This window comes from Cupressus sempervirens, chromosome 1 (assembly GCF_028749045.1).
Source record: "Cupressus sempervirens isolate cs-2001-9-10 chromosome 1, ASM2874904v1, whole genome shotgun sequence".
NCBI lineage: Eukaryota > Viridiplantae > Streptophyta > Pinopsida > Cupressales > Cupressaceae > Cupressus > Cupressus sempervirens.
This window is the reverse complement of record NC_143118.1, coordinates 294249247-294262942: the sequence shown is the minus strand read 5'-3', so window position 1 is coordinate 294262942 and position 13696 is coordinate 294249247. Positions and strand designations below refer to the sequence as shown.

At 34.0% G+C, this 13696-nt stretch overlaps 1 protein-coding gene across 2 annotated transcripts in view; it reads right to left on the bottom strand.

Moving 5' to 3' along the window:
• LOC149577270 (soluble inorganic pyrophosphatase PPA1-like) overlaps nucleotides 1-13696 on the bottom strand; it is a 119661-nt gene that overhangs the window by 43068 nt on the left and 62897 nt on the right. For both annotated transcript variants that reach the window (XM_089822982.1, XM_089822974.1), the window contains exons 3-5: nucleotides 4194-4222; nucleotides 3250-3315; nucleotides 3026-3133 (exon numbers count right to left, since the gene is read on the bottom strand). In XM_089822982.1, coding sequence (XP_089679108.1) covers nucleotides 3026-3133; nucleotides 3250-3315; nucleotides 4194-4222 — 203 coding nt within the window. The remainder of the gene's footprint in view (nucleotides 1-3025; nucleotides 3134-3249; nucleotides 3316-4193; nucleotides 4223-13696) is intronic.

Sequence of the window (13696 nt, the reverse complement as noted above, 5' to 3'; positions counted from 1 at the left end):
GAATACAAAAAATTTCATCGACAATATACATAAAATATTAGATGAAATATTGCCGAGTACTGAAAAACTTGAAGTACTTATGCCATTAACTTGCCACTAAACTTGCCAAGATTTTGTGAAAAAATCGGTTGTGGTAGAATATAAGGCTTGAAACATAAAAAAGTGAGTTCTAATTCATTTTTTATGCTTTCTTGAAGGTCCATATTGCAATTGGAGCTTGTTCAAGGCCACCCACGAAAAAGAGGAACAAGTTAGCTCAGAATACCTCAATGGTCTTGTCTTTGTGCAATAGAATCTTGGGTTGCACACAAGGAAGGTAAAGGCACTAGCTAGTCCAATTGATCTGAATGATATACATCCTACTGTAATTGAACATCATAGGAGCAGCCTCCATTGCTTACACAGGATGAGATTTATAATTTTCAGAGGCAAGCTATGGAGGAAGGGGGTGAATTTGGATTCACACTGGATGACATTGAGGAGGATCAGGAGGTTGAGGATGATGAGAATCATTGCAAATGCTAGAAACATCAGTTGATCCTTGGCAGATTACACGTGTTATTTTGGAGTGTTGCATGGCTTCTACATTTCCTCACTTAGATTAGTATTTCATTTATCTTGAGTAGATGAACAAAAGATATTGTTGATTGGTAAATTATGGTGAAACTATGTTCATAACCTTTTGGTCTTTGTTGATTGCGAGTAGCAGTGTGAATTTGGTCTGAACTAATTGCAAGCACTTAAATTCAATTGGAAATGTTCATTTAGATTGTGTCATCATTAGATATTTGAATGAGTATTGACAATATGAAAATCATCCACGCAACCTTAGAAGATTGCACTCTCCTTTGTATAATTGATTTGGCGAAGCAAGGGTTGGTTCAGTCTCACCTCACCATCACTATTGTCTTGCACTGTTAGATTTTGATTGGCTTCTTAAACCATTTATTTGTTTGCACCCTATTTTTTTAGTAGTTAAAGAGCTCAAATTGCCAAATCATTCACATTAGAAAGTTGATATTCCATTGAATGAATAGCGTAAGTCCCCTCATGGTTACCAGCAAAAATAGGAACCTTAGAGTCGCCTTTATGATCATTCTTTGCAATCTTTAACATACATGGTATCGATATTCAAGAGAGGATTTGATATTTGGTGTTTCATTTTTTAATACTAAGCATTTCATCCTGCATGCTAGAGCAGTCACAAAGTTCACAGAAGTAGGTATTATTTTGATAGAGTTTGGAGTTAGTAAATCTGTAATTTCATTTCCAGCGGCTATATTCTATGAACTTAGTACTAAATACTTCAAACTGCATCTGAGCTTTGAACTTCATTTCGAAGATACTATATTATAATAAATTGGTAATACTTTGCAGATGATTGTGAGATAAACTATAAATACATAAATGTTCTGTGTGAGAATGGGTGATCAGTTTGAAAGGTGTGGACATTGTGATAGAGCCCATGGAGTATCGTGAGGCTTCTTGGAATTAGACGTTGAGAATTCTCTTGGCTTCTATTTACATTCTGCTTCAGTTTATATCTGCAATGTTGTAATATGTCCTTTACATCAGATTTAAGGACAGCAAACATTTTCGTTCTACCCTCTAGTGATTGCTGAGGTTAAAATTTATTTTGCGCGAATATTATACTGCTGGAAGAGTACTTGCTGCTTTGAGTTGAACCTTCATACACCAATGTAATGTATTTTCAGAATATCTTTGCTTGCACGCTGTTTGATACAAACTTGCAAGATGAATTAAACTCTTGACTGAAGTATATGCCTATATCAGGTCAGAAATGCAATGCAATATTTCTATATTTCTTTGACGGAATTCTGAATTTAGAGGCTCTTTATTTCTGTTCATTCCATAAATATCTCATCTTGCAAAGAAATTTCCATAGAAACTTGTCAAAAGAATTTTTTTTGCCAAACTCTTACAAAGCTCAGGAAGCCGTATCTTTTCGTATTCTAAACTTCAAAGAAGAAACACAGCGAAAAGAGTTGGGTCACATTTGGACACATTACTTCACACTCCTTTCTCGGTCTTGGCAATGTAGCTTCATTCTATCCAATATGCATGTAATCAAGTCAGACACCGTTGTATTCCACAGCATAGAAATTTAACCATTTGCTTTAACATTGCTTACTCCAAAGATTGATATAAGCCAGCTTTATTCCAACCTGGAATTTAACAGCCATTTTCATTATCTTCCCAATCTTTCTCAGTGACTCCAAAATAATTACATAGAATACATACTCTGAACCCAGGGGAGTAATAATTTATTTGCCCAATATAATTATATAAGTACATAAACAGATCAAATGCATTATACACCATGTGTAATGTATTTTCGTAATATCCTTGTTTGCATGCTATATGATACAAAATCCGAAGATGAATTAGACTCTTGACTGCTGTATATGCCTGTATCAGGTCAGAAAATGCAATGAAATATTTCTATATTTCTTTGACTGAACTCTGAATTTAGAAGCTCTTTATTTAGTTCATTCCATGTGTCTCTATTTATCTTGCAAAGAAATTTCAATAGAAACTTGTCAAAACAAACATACAAAACTCAGGAAACCATATATTTTTGTATCTGAGACTTCAAAGAAAAAACACAGCAAAAAAAGTTGGGTCACATTTGGACTGGTTGTTTCACTCCTTTCTCACTCTTGATAATGTAACTTCATTTTATGCAATATGCACATAATCAAGTCGGCTGCTGTTTTCTTCCATAGCATAAAATTTTAACCATCTGCTTAATATTGCTTACTCCTAAGATTGATATAAGCCAGCTTTATTTAAACTGAACTTTAACAGCCATTTTCTGTATCTTCACATTCTTTATCAGTGACTCAAAAATAATTGCATACAATATATACTCTGAATCCAGGGGAGTAATTATTTATTTGGCCAATATAATTACACTCGTATATTAACAGATAATAATGCATTGATAAAAGAAGTGGCATTAACACATAAACTACAAATTCAAGATGGAAATAACATTATATACCTGCATAAGAACTAACACATCCATGGGGTCACCATCCTCACATAATGTGCGAGGAATGAATCCATAATTGTGAGGATAAACAACAGATGAGTATAAAACACGATCCACCTGTGTTTTTACAATCATGCCAAGAGTGCATCAGAGAAAAGACTTGTAACACATAATGTACTGCCCCCCATTTATTCATATTAATTTTTAAATTGTCGGAAAACATACAAATATACCTTGATCAAACCAGTTCTCTTGTCCAGCTCATACTTAACCTTGCTTCCTTTCCCAATTTCCACAACCTGCAAGAGTGACATGAAGTTGGTTCATAAAAGTAATGGACTCTTCTTTCTGAATTCAATGGCATTTTTTGTTACTTTGGATTTTATTCTCCAACATGAAACATGACCTGCATTCTTTTTATATGATTTTCTGTTATTGATACTACTGACTTCAGATAAGACCTAGAAAATGTTATCACGCTGCTAGAACAGATTGCATGAAATTATAGTTGTCGATCAGAAATTGAATGCAGAAGTTTACTACTGTCTATCCATTTGTTTTGAGATTCAGGGCAAGTTACCATGCACTATGAAATGATATATGTGTATGTGTGTGTGTGTGTGTGTGTGTGTCTACATATATATATATATATATATATATATATATATATATATATATATATATATATATATGTATGTATATATATATATATATATATATATATATATATATATATATATATATATATATATGTATGTATATATATATATATATATATATATATATATGTATATGTATATCTTCAACTGTATTTAACAGTGTTTAGTATTGAGTTAAGATTTGAGAGCAACAACTACCTTAACATTGATAAGATCCTTGATCTCCTTGGTAACCAGAATTTATTGGTCAAAGGTTTCCCATGCATATATGTACTGATTTAAATAACAAAAGATTGCATAAAGTTTAAAGCATGGAAAAGGTTGCAAGATACCATATATTGCTTCTTATAGAACCTAATTTGGTGGAGTCAATTACTGAACAATAAAAATGCTAAGAATTGCAACAATAATTATCTTTCATATTCAGATTTTATTGATAAACATTGAAGTGCATTGTAAAAGGATGAATTATAAACTAGATAGTTTTTCCATAAAATGAGCACGTGGAGAACACTTACACAATTAAAAACTGAAGGAGCTCCAGGTCCTGCAGTTGAAAACACACAGCTCATACTCCTATTGATTACAACATACATGAACACAAAACAAACAAAAAGATTGTTGCAAATCATATTAAAAATGATCAAATATACAAGAAGATACCATGTTACCTATTACTAAATGCAGACACTAAAATAAGAAGTCCAGTGCATGTGTACGAATACCTATTTAAAAAGAATACTCCCATCCATGTTCACTTAGGGGTCCGATGCACGTGTAAGAATATATAAATTTGATACATTCATAGTCACTGCCTTTTTCTAGAACAAATCTTGAAATTCGGAAATAATAGAAATGGAAGAAACCTACAAACGGTACTTATTTCCATTCCATTAAATGTTACTAGCTCAAAAATCAATAGGCACATCTTAAAGCATCAAATTGAAAATAACCTGAACTTACAATTTTACCATTTTTTCCACTGTAAAACTTTAGATGATTACTAAAACTTTAATATCATAATCAAGATAATATTGCAAAATAAGTCATAGCAAGGAAACACAAACCCCTATTCCTTAAAATGACAATAATAGTTCAGTAAAAGTCAGTCAGGTGACTTAGCTGCTCTATTCTGTCATTTTAGGTGCCAAATTCTATTATGTAAATTGATGAAATTTTGCTTCACCTTATTCTGAGTTATGGTAGTCGGTAAAGTCTCAGCAACTTGACAATCATGGCAAAATGTCAAAAACAATTGCACCTTGTAAATAAAAAGGAAATCTAGCTTGCAGAATAAGATCAATAGATGAAGATAAATTTATCAGTATACAAAGAGTGGACAATTAGGGAAAGAAAGTTCATTATCAAAGCAAGATGTCTGAATGCAAGAAAAAAGATTAGCAGTCAAGAATGGAGCCATTAAGCCCAAAAGGAAAGGGCATATTACACGTACAAGATTGCTCCAAGAAAGAAAAGTATGTTATTGGGATATTATTTTTGCACATGTATTTACCTTTTCATTTAAGTTGATGATAATGTTGTCTGTTAATCATCTGGAATGGACAAAAATCTGTCGTTGATGTCAATCATCATCACAATCAGAAGCATAAAGGCTAGCATTGTTCCTCTGGACATACAACAATACAACAAGAAATCCCATTCAAGCAAAATTTCAAAGTTTCCTCCAGAGGTGGTTGTAATGTTGTAAGTCCAGGCTGTCCAAGTGGAGAGAATAACCAGGCTTGTACACTTGTATGCCCAAACAATAAATTCAATGGGAATTTGAGCAGGTTGTCCAAGAAAGGCATTGTTTGAACCCACAATGTGCTTTGCTAGAATAGGACCCCCAGCATCCAGCCTCCCTATACCAATGTGCAAGCAATATTGTGGGCAAGTTGACTGCATTTATGATTTTTTTTGGATAGAACTTGGTTCGATGCTCACAACTTTAGTAATTTTATTAAGTGGCATTTGAGGAATATGACTCAAATTTTCAAAATCAGTTGACTCTGAGTTTTAGTCATTTAGTCTAAAATAATTATTTTTTACTTTAGTCTTATATCATTATTTTGTTAGAAATGTTAATGAAAACAAAACTTATGACTAATTTATTCTTCAAATGCAAACTCAAGTTTATCTTTGGGCTATCTTTTAAAGAGTGTAAGAAATGATTTCTGAGTATTTTGTAATTTTAATCCACCTGGGTTGTTACGTTGGGACAGGGTATCTTTTCAGGTTCAGCCTATTGTATGAATTTATAAATACTTGTTCCACTCTTGGGAATAAAATGCATTTAAAAATAATTGAGAGGTCACTTGGACAATCTTTTATCTTCCCAAACGAGATGCAAGTGGCTTACAATCCACTTCCCATGCCTTGACAAGGTGTGCCCATGTAGGTTCACATCCAAGGTAAGCCCTTGCAATTAATTCTAGTAAGATGGTAGATACATAGGCAAGTTGGATGGCATGTGTCTCCATTCTATTGAATGGAAATGGATATGTGTGGGATAGCACTCCCATATTAGCTCTCCTTTTGCCTTAGAATGGCCAATTTCTCATTTTTGTAATTTTGACTTGGCAATTTAAAAGATAGGAAAGAATTTTGTTTAAATTTTATTCTGTTAAGAATTCTTGAGATTTCTAGGGATCCTCATAGCATGTTGAGAACTTCAAGAGTGTAGAGATGAGGATTCAAGGAGAAAGATGCTTTGTCTCCATTAAATTCTATCTTGAGAGACAACCCATTTTTTTCCTTTCTGTTATTTTCTCTTTGCATGAATGTGTTTGTAAAGAGAACAGATGATATATGTGCACTTTCACTTGGGAGAAATATGTGTTTATTTTGCATGCTTGTAGTGTTTTGTTTTGATATATAACTTGGGAGAGCAAGGGTTTCTCGTGGAAAGAGCAGAGATGAATATGTTATATGTGCATTTTCACTTGGAAGAAATATGTGTTTATATTTTGCAAGCTTGCAGTTTTTTGTTTTGATATATGTGTCAAAAGAGCAAGGGTTGCTCTCTTTCTTGTATGGAAGTTGAATTGAGGTCACTTCACTTCTCTTTTTGTATAATTTGATGTTGCATGATTATATTCACATTAAACACTACTTCTAATCAACATGAAAAAAATGGACTCAAGCAAAGACAGGTAGAAAGCATGCAATACTCCAAAATAATGCAAGCGATTCACCATGAAGACCAACAATTAATTAAGAACAATTTGGCAATATATAGCAACAATTTCTCCAAATCTCCACTTTTACAAATGACAAGACCTTGGCCTTTTATAGTAGTTCAATAACAATGGGTGCCCAAGATTAATTCAAGATCAAGAGCCCAAATTCATCCAATAAATACCTAATCCAATTAAAAGATACAAACATTAAATGCTTGTCCAATTACATGAAGGCACCATCTTGTGGACCAATGAGAAAATTACATTGCTTTAGGTAAAAGCATGATGTGCACTCCATGTGTACACTTGGCACGATCCACTTGAATAGAATATGCTTAGACACATGCAAGAGAAGCCATTTGATTGGTTGAAAATGAGTGGGTGCCACCTCAACATATTTTTCTCATAGATTTCATCAATTTTGTAATGTCCCCATTTTTGCGAGCATGGGAGTTTGTCGGATTAGCCTATCACTAACCCTTGTAGGCTAAGGTAGTTGGAAAGTGGGTCCCTCTTTGGCAAAGATCATTGTGTATTCTCCACCAGAGGTCTCACTGGGCTCAATTTGGTTCACTTACTATTTATGTTAAGTGACTATTTCAGGAAAGTCAGTGTTACTATTTATACTAGGGCATCTGAACAAGCTATGATTGTAATGCACAATTGGTTTGATCAAAAGATGAGGTACTTACTATTTACAGTAAGTCAATGGTTGATAGAGGGACCTTCCTATTTTTACTACGGCAATTGGGTGCATAGGGGACATGATGATTGACTTCCAAGTTCAAACAGAATTGATAAATAATGAATATTTGTGGAGTTATTTTAATTATTATTAAAATGATAAGTGTATTTAGAATTATTTATAAAGTTAAAAGGTGACTTTATATTCAATGGGGCCATGATCCTTTTTTTAAGTGACTTAAAGTGCAATTTGTGATTATAATTCGGAGGCCAAAACATTAAAGTATTTTATTAGAGTCAATGTTCACAAAAGTTATATTATTTTTAAATGATATTAATTTGCATTCATAATCCATGAATGTGAGCGCCCAAATTTGAAGCCTTATTATAAAGTTTTATTAAAAATCTAAGAGTGGATTTAAAAGATATTAACGATATTGGGATCATAAAAGCACATTAAAAGGAAAAACAGACTCGTTATTAATGATAATTGTCATTGCAAATCTGTTGTCTTTGGAGTTTGTGCAATTGAAACAAGGGGTTCAGCTATACTCGGGCATTGGAGAATGTTTAATCTTCATTCCTTTTGCAGTTTTGAGGTTGTGAGAAATCAATCGAATTATTTCTTAACGAAGGGCTTCATTTAAAGGTCTTCATTGAGTGAAATTAGTGAAAGTCTTATGGGTTTAGAGGCAAAATTTCAGAGATTACTTCCAGAAAAAACCTGGAGCCATATATTGGCATTCTTGTGAAACAATTCCCTCCTAGGCTTAAACAAATATCTCTTGTTGCATTTCTTGGCCATACCTTGGACAGTTAGCAGTAAGGAAGTAATTTGGGCCATTATCAAGAGGGAGAAACAGTTATCTACAGCAAATCTGACTTATATCAGAACTTACATTGTTGGTAATTATATTCCAGATTTCAATGCAAGCAATCAGCTTGTCCCTCTGCATATGCTTTTCCAAATTTGAGTGTGTATATACTCTCTTAAAGGGAATAAAGATCACTTCCAGCTCTTAAAAATTGCATTCAATTTCAGTTAATATCTTGTGAAAACTATATTTCTGTCTTGTCAATTATCTTTCTAAATTCAAAATCAAAAACACAAGCATGAATACATTCAAAACCAAACACAAAACAAAATAATATCCATCACTGGCTAGAAAAAACAGGGGTTCTTACAAATTCCTTAGGGCCCATTTGGCAACGGGAATACAAGCGGAATAGGCATATGTAAATTCTTAAAATTTTGAATTTTTCGTTTGGATGCACCAAATCAAAATTGGAATACGAAGTAAAATAGGAATACGTATTCCAATTTTGGCCCCAAAATGGGGTTTTGCAATTCCACCCAAATAGGTGTTATTGGAATACGTATTCCTATTCCATTTTTATTTATTTTAGAAAACATAAATTTTGGGGTCCGTGAAATCCCCATCAAATATTGGCTGAACCAAACAGAGAACAGAAATACGTAGCCCCATTTTCTATTCTAGAATAAGTATTCCAGAATAGCTATTCCTATTCCCGCAGCCAAATAGGCCCTTAGTGATGAGAAAATATCTCTTGATACTAAACATTACCAAGCCTTCAAATGTCTTGGTTCATTCCCAAATTGCTTTATCTTTTCAAATTTTAATTTTCTCTAACTTCGTTGAAATCTTCTCATAGCGATGATTGTAAACTTGCTTGTACTTCAAATTTTGATGTTATGACCTTGATCTTGCATAAGTGCTATAGGTACTTTATGTAGTTGAATTGTTCCTTTTAGTTCAATTGAACTTGGATTCGAGTTGATGAAAATTCCTATTTGCTTGAAGACTTGTTCATTCACTTGGTTTGTTAACTTCCAACTTGAATTTGCATCTTTACCTTATCCTCAATCTCAAATTAAAATCTTGTTTGTCCTCGTTAATGGATGGATGGCCAATTGTAGACTTGCTGTGGGGTTTTCACACCATCGCCCCATTGCAAAAGGGGAACCCTCTTTTTGCTTTAGCGGTAGGAGTAGTGGCCTTAGGTCGCTTTAGTTGGCAGCAATTTTGGCTTGCTAGAAAGCCAAGCCTATTTGGGATGTGAGAGTTGGGCTAAGCTAGCTAGGGAGGTGGAGTTGAAATTAAAGGATCTATGTTGAAATGAGTTAGAACCTTTTGAAAATCCTTTTTTAAGCTTCAATTTAACTTTAGAAATTGAGGATAGGTTATGGGAGGCAACACTATCAAGGCGTGCTAAATCCTAAAATTAGGCTATGTCTGGAATTTTCTGAAAAACTCCCAAAATCTAGAATCTTTAATATAACTCTTATGGAATTGAAACCTATCACAAACATCCTAAGAGTAATTATATAAAATATAACTTCTTAAATGTTATATTTTATATAAATCCTCCCACAATCTGAGTTGAGAAAATGACAAAGTGTAGACAACGAGTTGCAAAGCGGAAATCTCTTTTGGGCATGGCAGATTCCGCCTTCCGTGGGGGAATCCAATTTTCTCAGTCTCCCTAAAATTGTGCCTTGCAAAGAAATATTCTAAGTGCTAATTGGTGAGAAAGGTGAAGGAGAATGCAAGAAAATGTTGTTTTGAGATAAAGTGGTGTTAAGAAGAAAGTTCCTCTTGTTAATTTATAGCATAGTAACAAGAATCGGAATCGTATCAGAATCGGCATGGCCGAATCGAATTGTGAATCAGAGGTGAATCAGGGATGGATCAGTGATGAATCGGCAAATTTGAAAAAACCCTTTAAACATAGAGATTTTAACAATTTAAGACTTATTTCATGCACCCTTTATTGAATATAACTTAAACACACTATAATATCATCGAATAGAAGTTGAAACTTAACATATATAAACATGGAAGTTTGTGTTTACCACATGGGGTAAAGAGTTTTTATAAGACAACTTCACATCCAACACCTACTCCAAGTGCTTCAAAGCATATCACCCCTCTCAAAAGGCTTTCTCTGTTGTTCTCTCCACCACAGACACTACATGCCTGCAACAGCTTCAGGTCTCATCAACTGGTCAGACTTCCCACGACTGATAACCGCAGTGACTGGGGGTCTAGGGGGCAACGCCTCGCACGCTCCTTGCGATACAGGGCGAGGTCGAGGGGCAACACCCCCGCCGCCAAGACCAAATTAGCACTTTGAAACCCACACAAAACTACATGGAACACAATGTTTTTGTGATTTTCTTCTGATCCCACACTCTTTCTGGGAATCGCTGATGTTTTACTACCTGATTATGTCTTTCCCTTCTCTTGGACATCATCCGTTATGCATTCTAAACATTTTTTATTTGTCATCATTTTTTTAATTTTTTTTTAATAACCTATGGTTCTTTTCTCTTCTCCTCTCTTCTAGTCATGCTTAACAATTAGAAGGCCCTTTAGGGTTATAACAAAGAGGAAAGGTAAAAAAGAAAGCAAAAAACATAACTGATTTTTTTATTATTTCCAACTAAACATGCTTGCTACTGCCAGCCGATTTTTGGCAATTTCTGATGGCGATTCAGACGATTTTTTGAGTGAATCGCCGATACATGTGATTCAGGCAATTCACCCGATGAAATCGCCGATCACGATTTTCGACACCGAAAAAATCGGCGTGCATGAATCTAATCGCTGAATCGGCGATTCACGCGATTTCAACACGATTCTCGTTACTATGATTTATAGGATCTCTGATAGAAATGAAAAACAAATTTATATCAGACTTTACTTACTTAAATGCAATAGGTAGATACCTTCAAAATGCTTCTGATATGCTGTGACTGGAATGTCGAATGCTGACAGGAATGTAGTTTGTAATCTGCAATGTTGCTTTGTTAGTTCTTGGACTGCAAGTATGTTATGTCTTTCATATTGCCTTGCCCACCGATGAGAGTAACTATACATATAAATGTGAAGGGTTATGTTCCCATAGGGGCATAACTCTACATGGCCAAAGGCCACATAAGGTCATGACCCTATGTGGTCATAAACATCCGTTTGTTAACCATAATCACTCGGCAATTAATCATGCCTGATAACAACATGTTCGATAATACTCTTAATGTATATCGATGGTAGTAGAAATGAAGCCCGATTCCTGATCAAAGATAATGCTCAATAACTAAAGGTAATCTGATGTGAATCGGTAGCAGTAGTAATATCAATCATGGCAATAACTCGATGTGAATCGGTAGCAGTAGTAATATCAATCATGGCAATAACCCAATGTGAATTGATAATAACAATAATATATATGCCCGATCTAAATCATGTCTTGTCTAAGTTACATACATACATATATACATATGCAAATTATCATATGTGAACGCGCACGCGCATGTGTGTGTGTGTGTGTGTGTGTGTGTGTATTAGGGCATAATAGATTCAGATACTCAATATTACTTTGACTAATGCTAAACTTTCAACACTTCCTCTTTCGCAAGGGCGAAGTAATAAAGAATCCAGATATTAGAATATCTACACATACTAGATTATTTGACACTACTATTCTAAGAAATAGAGACTCGTCAAATAACATAAATCACAATGCTATATACACTACCATAACATAAATTATGATCTCTAATTGTCCGAAACAATATCTAGAGTAATCATAATGTATTTGTTATTCATGACTTCCCGAATATCTCGACCAACAGTCATAATAATAGGCCTATCATTTGTAAGATCGTCACCTTAAAAAGATTACCTTTTCAATATATATGTACTTGAAAGATCGTCACCTTTCATTACATATCTAAAGCAACAATCATAGAAGCATAAACACATATGAATTGAAATTAAATTCTATGTGCAAAATTACAATTTAATCATACCAAGTTTTTCTCTAAAGTATACCAACTTCACTTTAGCAAAAGGCTTGGTAAAAAAATCAATTGTCTGTTCATTAGTACTAATGTACTCAAGTTTAATGATATCTCGATCTACCATATCTCTGATGTAGTGATAGGGAATTTCAATATGCTTTGACCAATTGTGAAACATTGGATTAGCTGATAGTTTAATACAACTCTAGTTATCACAATGAATGATAGTAGGCTTCAAGGTTTGTCTGAACTGATCAAATAAAAACTTTCATAGCCATACAGCTTCTCTGGCTCCAAAGGAGGTGGCTATGTATTCTACTTCTATAGAGCTTAGTGCAACTAAGGATTGTTTCTTGCTGAATCAGAAAATTATCCTGGACCCAAGACTGAAGCAACATCCTTAAGTACTCTTATGCTTAGTAGAACTGCCTGCCCAATCTGAATCTGAAAAACCATGAAGATTTATCTCAACTCGATCATATCTAATTCCCATGCCAATAGTTCCTCTTAGGTATCTCAGGATATGTTTAGCTGCCATCAAGTGAATCTTCTTCAGAGTAACCATGAACTGACTCAATGAGTTAGTAGTATAGCATATGTCAAGACGAGTATTTCCTAAATACATCAATGAGCCAATGATCTATCTGTAGAGAGTAGGATCAACAAGTTCAGATTTATCCATGATGTCCTTCAGTTTATGTAGATTAAATTCCATAGTAGTAGAAGTTGGTCTACAATCCATCATTCCAAACTTACTTAGAATATCAATAGTATATTTTCCTTGGTTTAGAAAGATGTAGTTTCCCTTTTGCCAAACTTCCAGTCCTAGGATGTAGTGAAGAAGACCTAAGTCTTTCATGTTAAATTCAACTGCCAATTCTTGTTTGCATTTTCTTATTAAATGTTCTTCACCTTTAATTAATAAGTCACCAAAATATAACACCAGAATAATAATGTCATTTCCATCTATTATGAAATATAGATTAGGGTCAGCTTCATTTTTAAAATACCCTAGCTTTGTAAGATAACTGTCTATTCTTTTATACCATGCTCTTGGAGCTTGTTTGAACCCATATAGTGCTTTCTTTAACTTGCATACATGAATATTCTTGTTGTGAGTAATAAACCCTTCAAGTTGTTCAATATACACTTCTTCAATTTCACCATTTAGAAAAGTTGTCTTAACATCCATTTGATAGACTTTCCATCCTTTAGATGCTGCAATGGCCAAGATAGTTCTAACTGATGTATACCTAGCAACCTGAGCAAAAGTTTCCTCATAATCAATACCTTCCTTTTGTGAGAAACCTCGTGTTACAACTCTAGCTTTGTA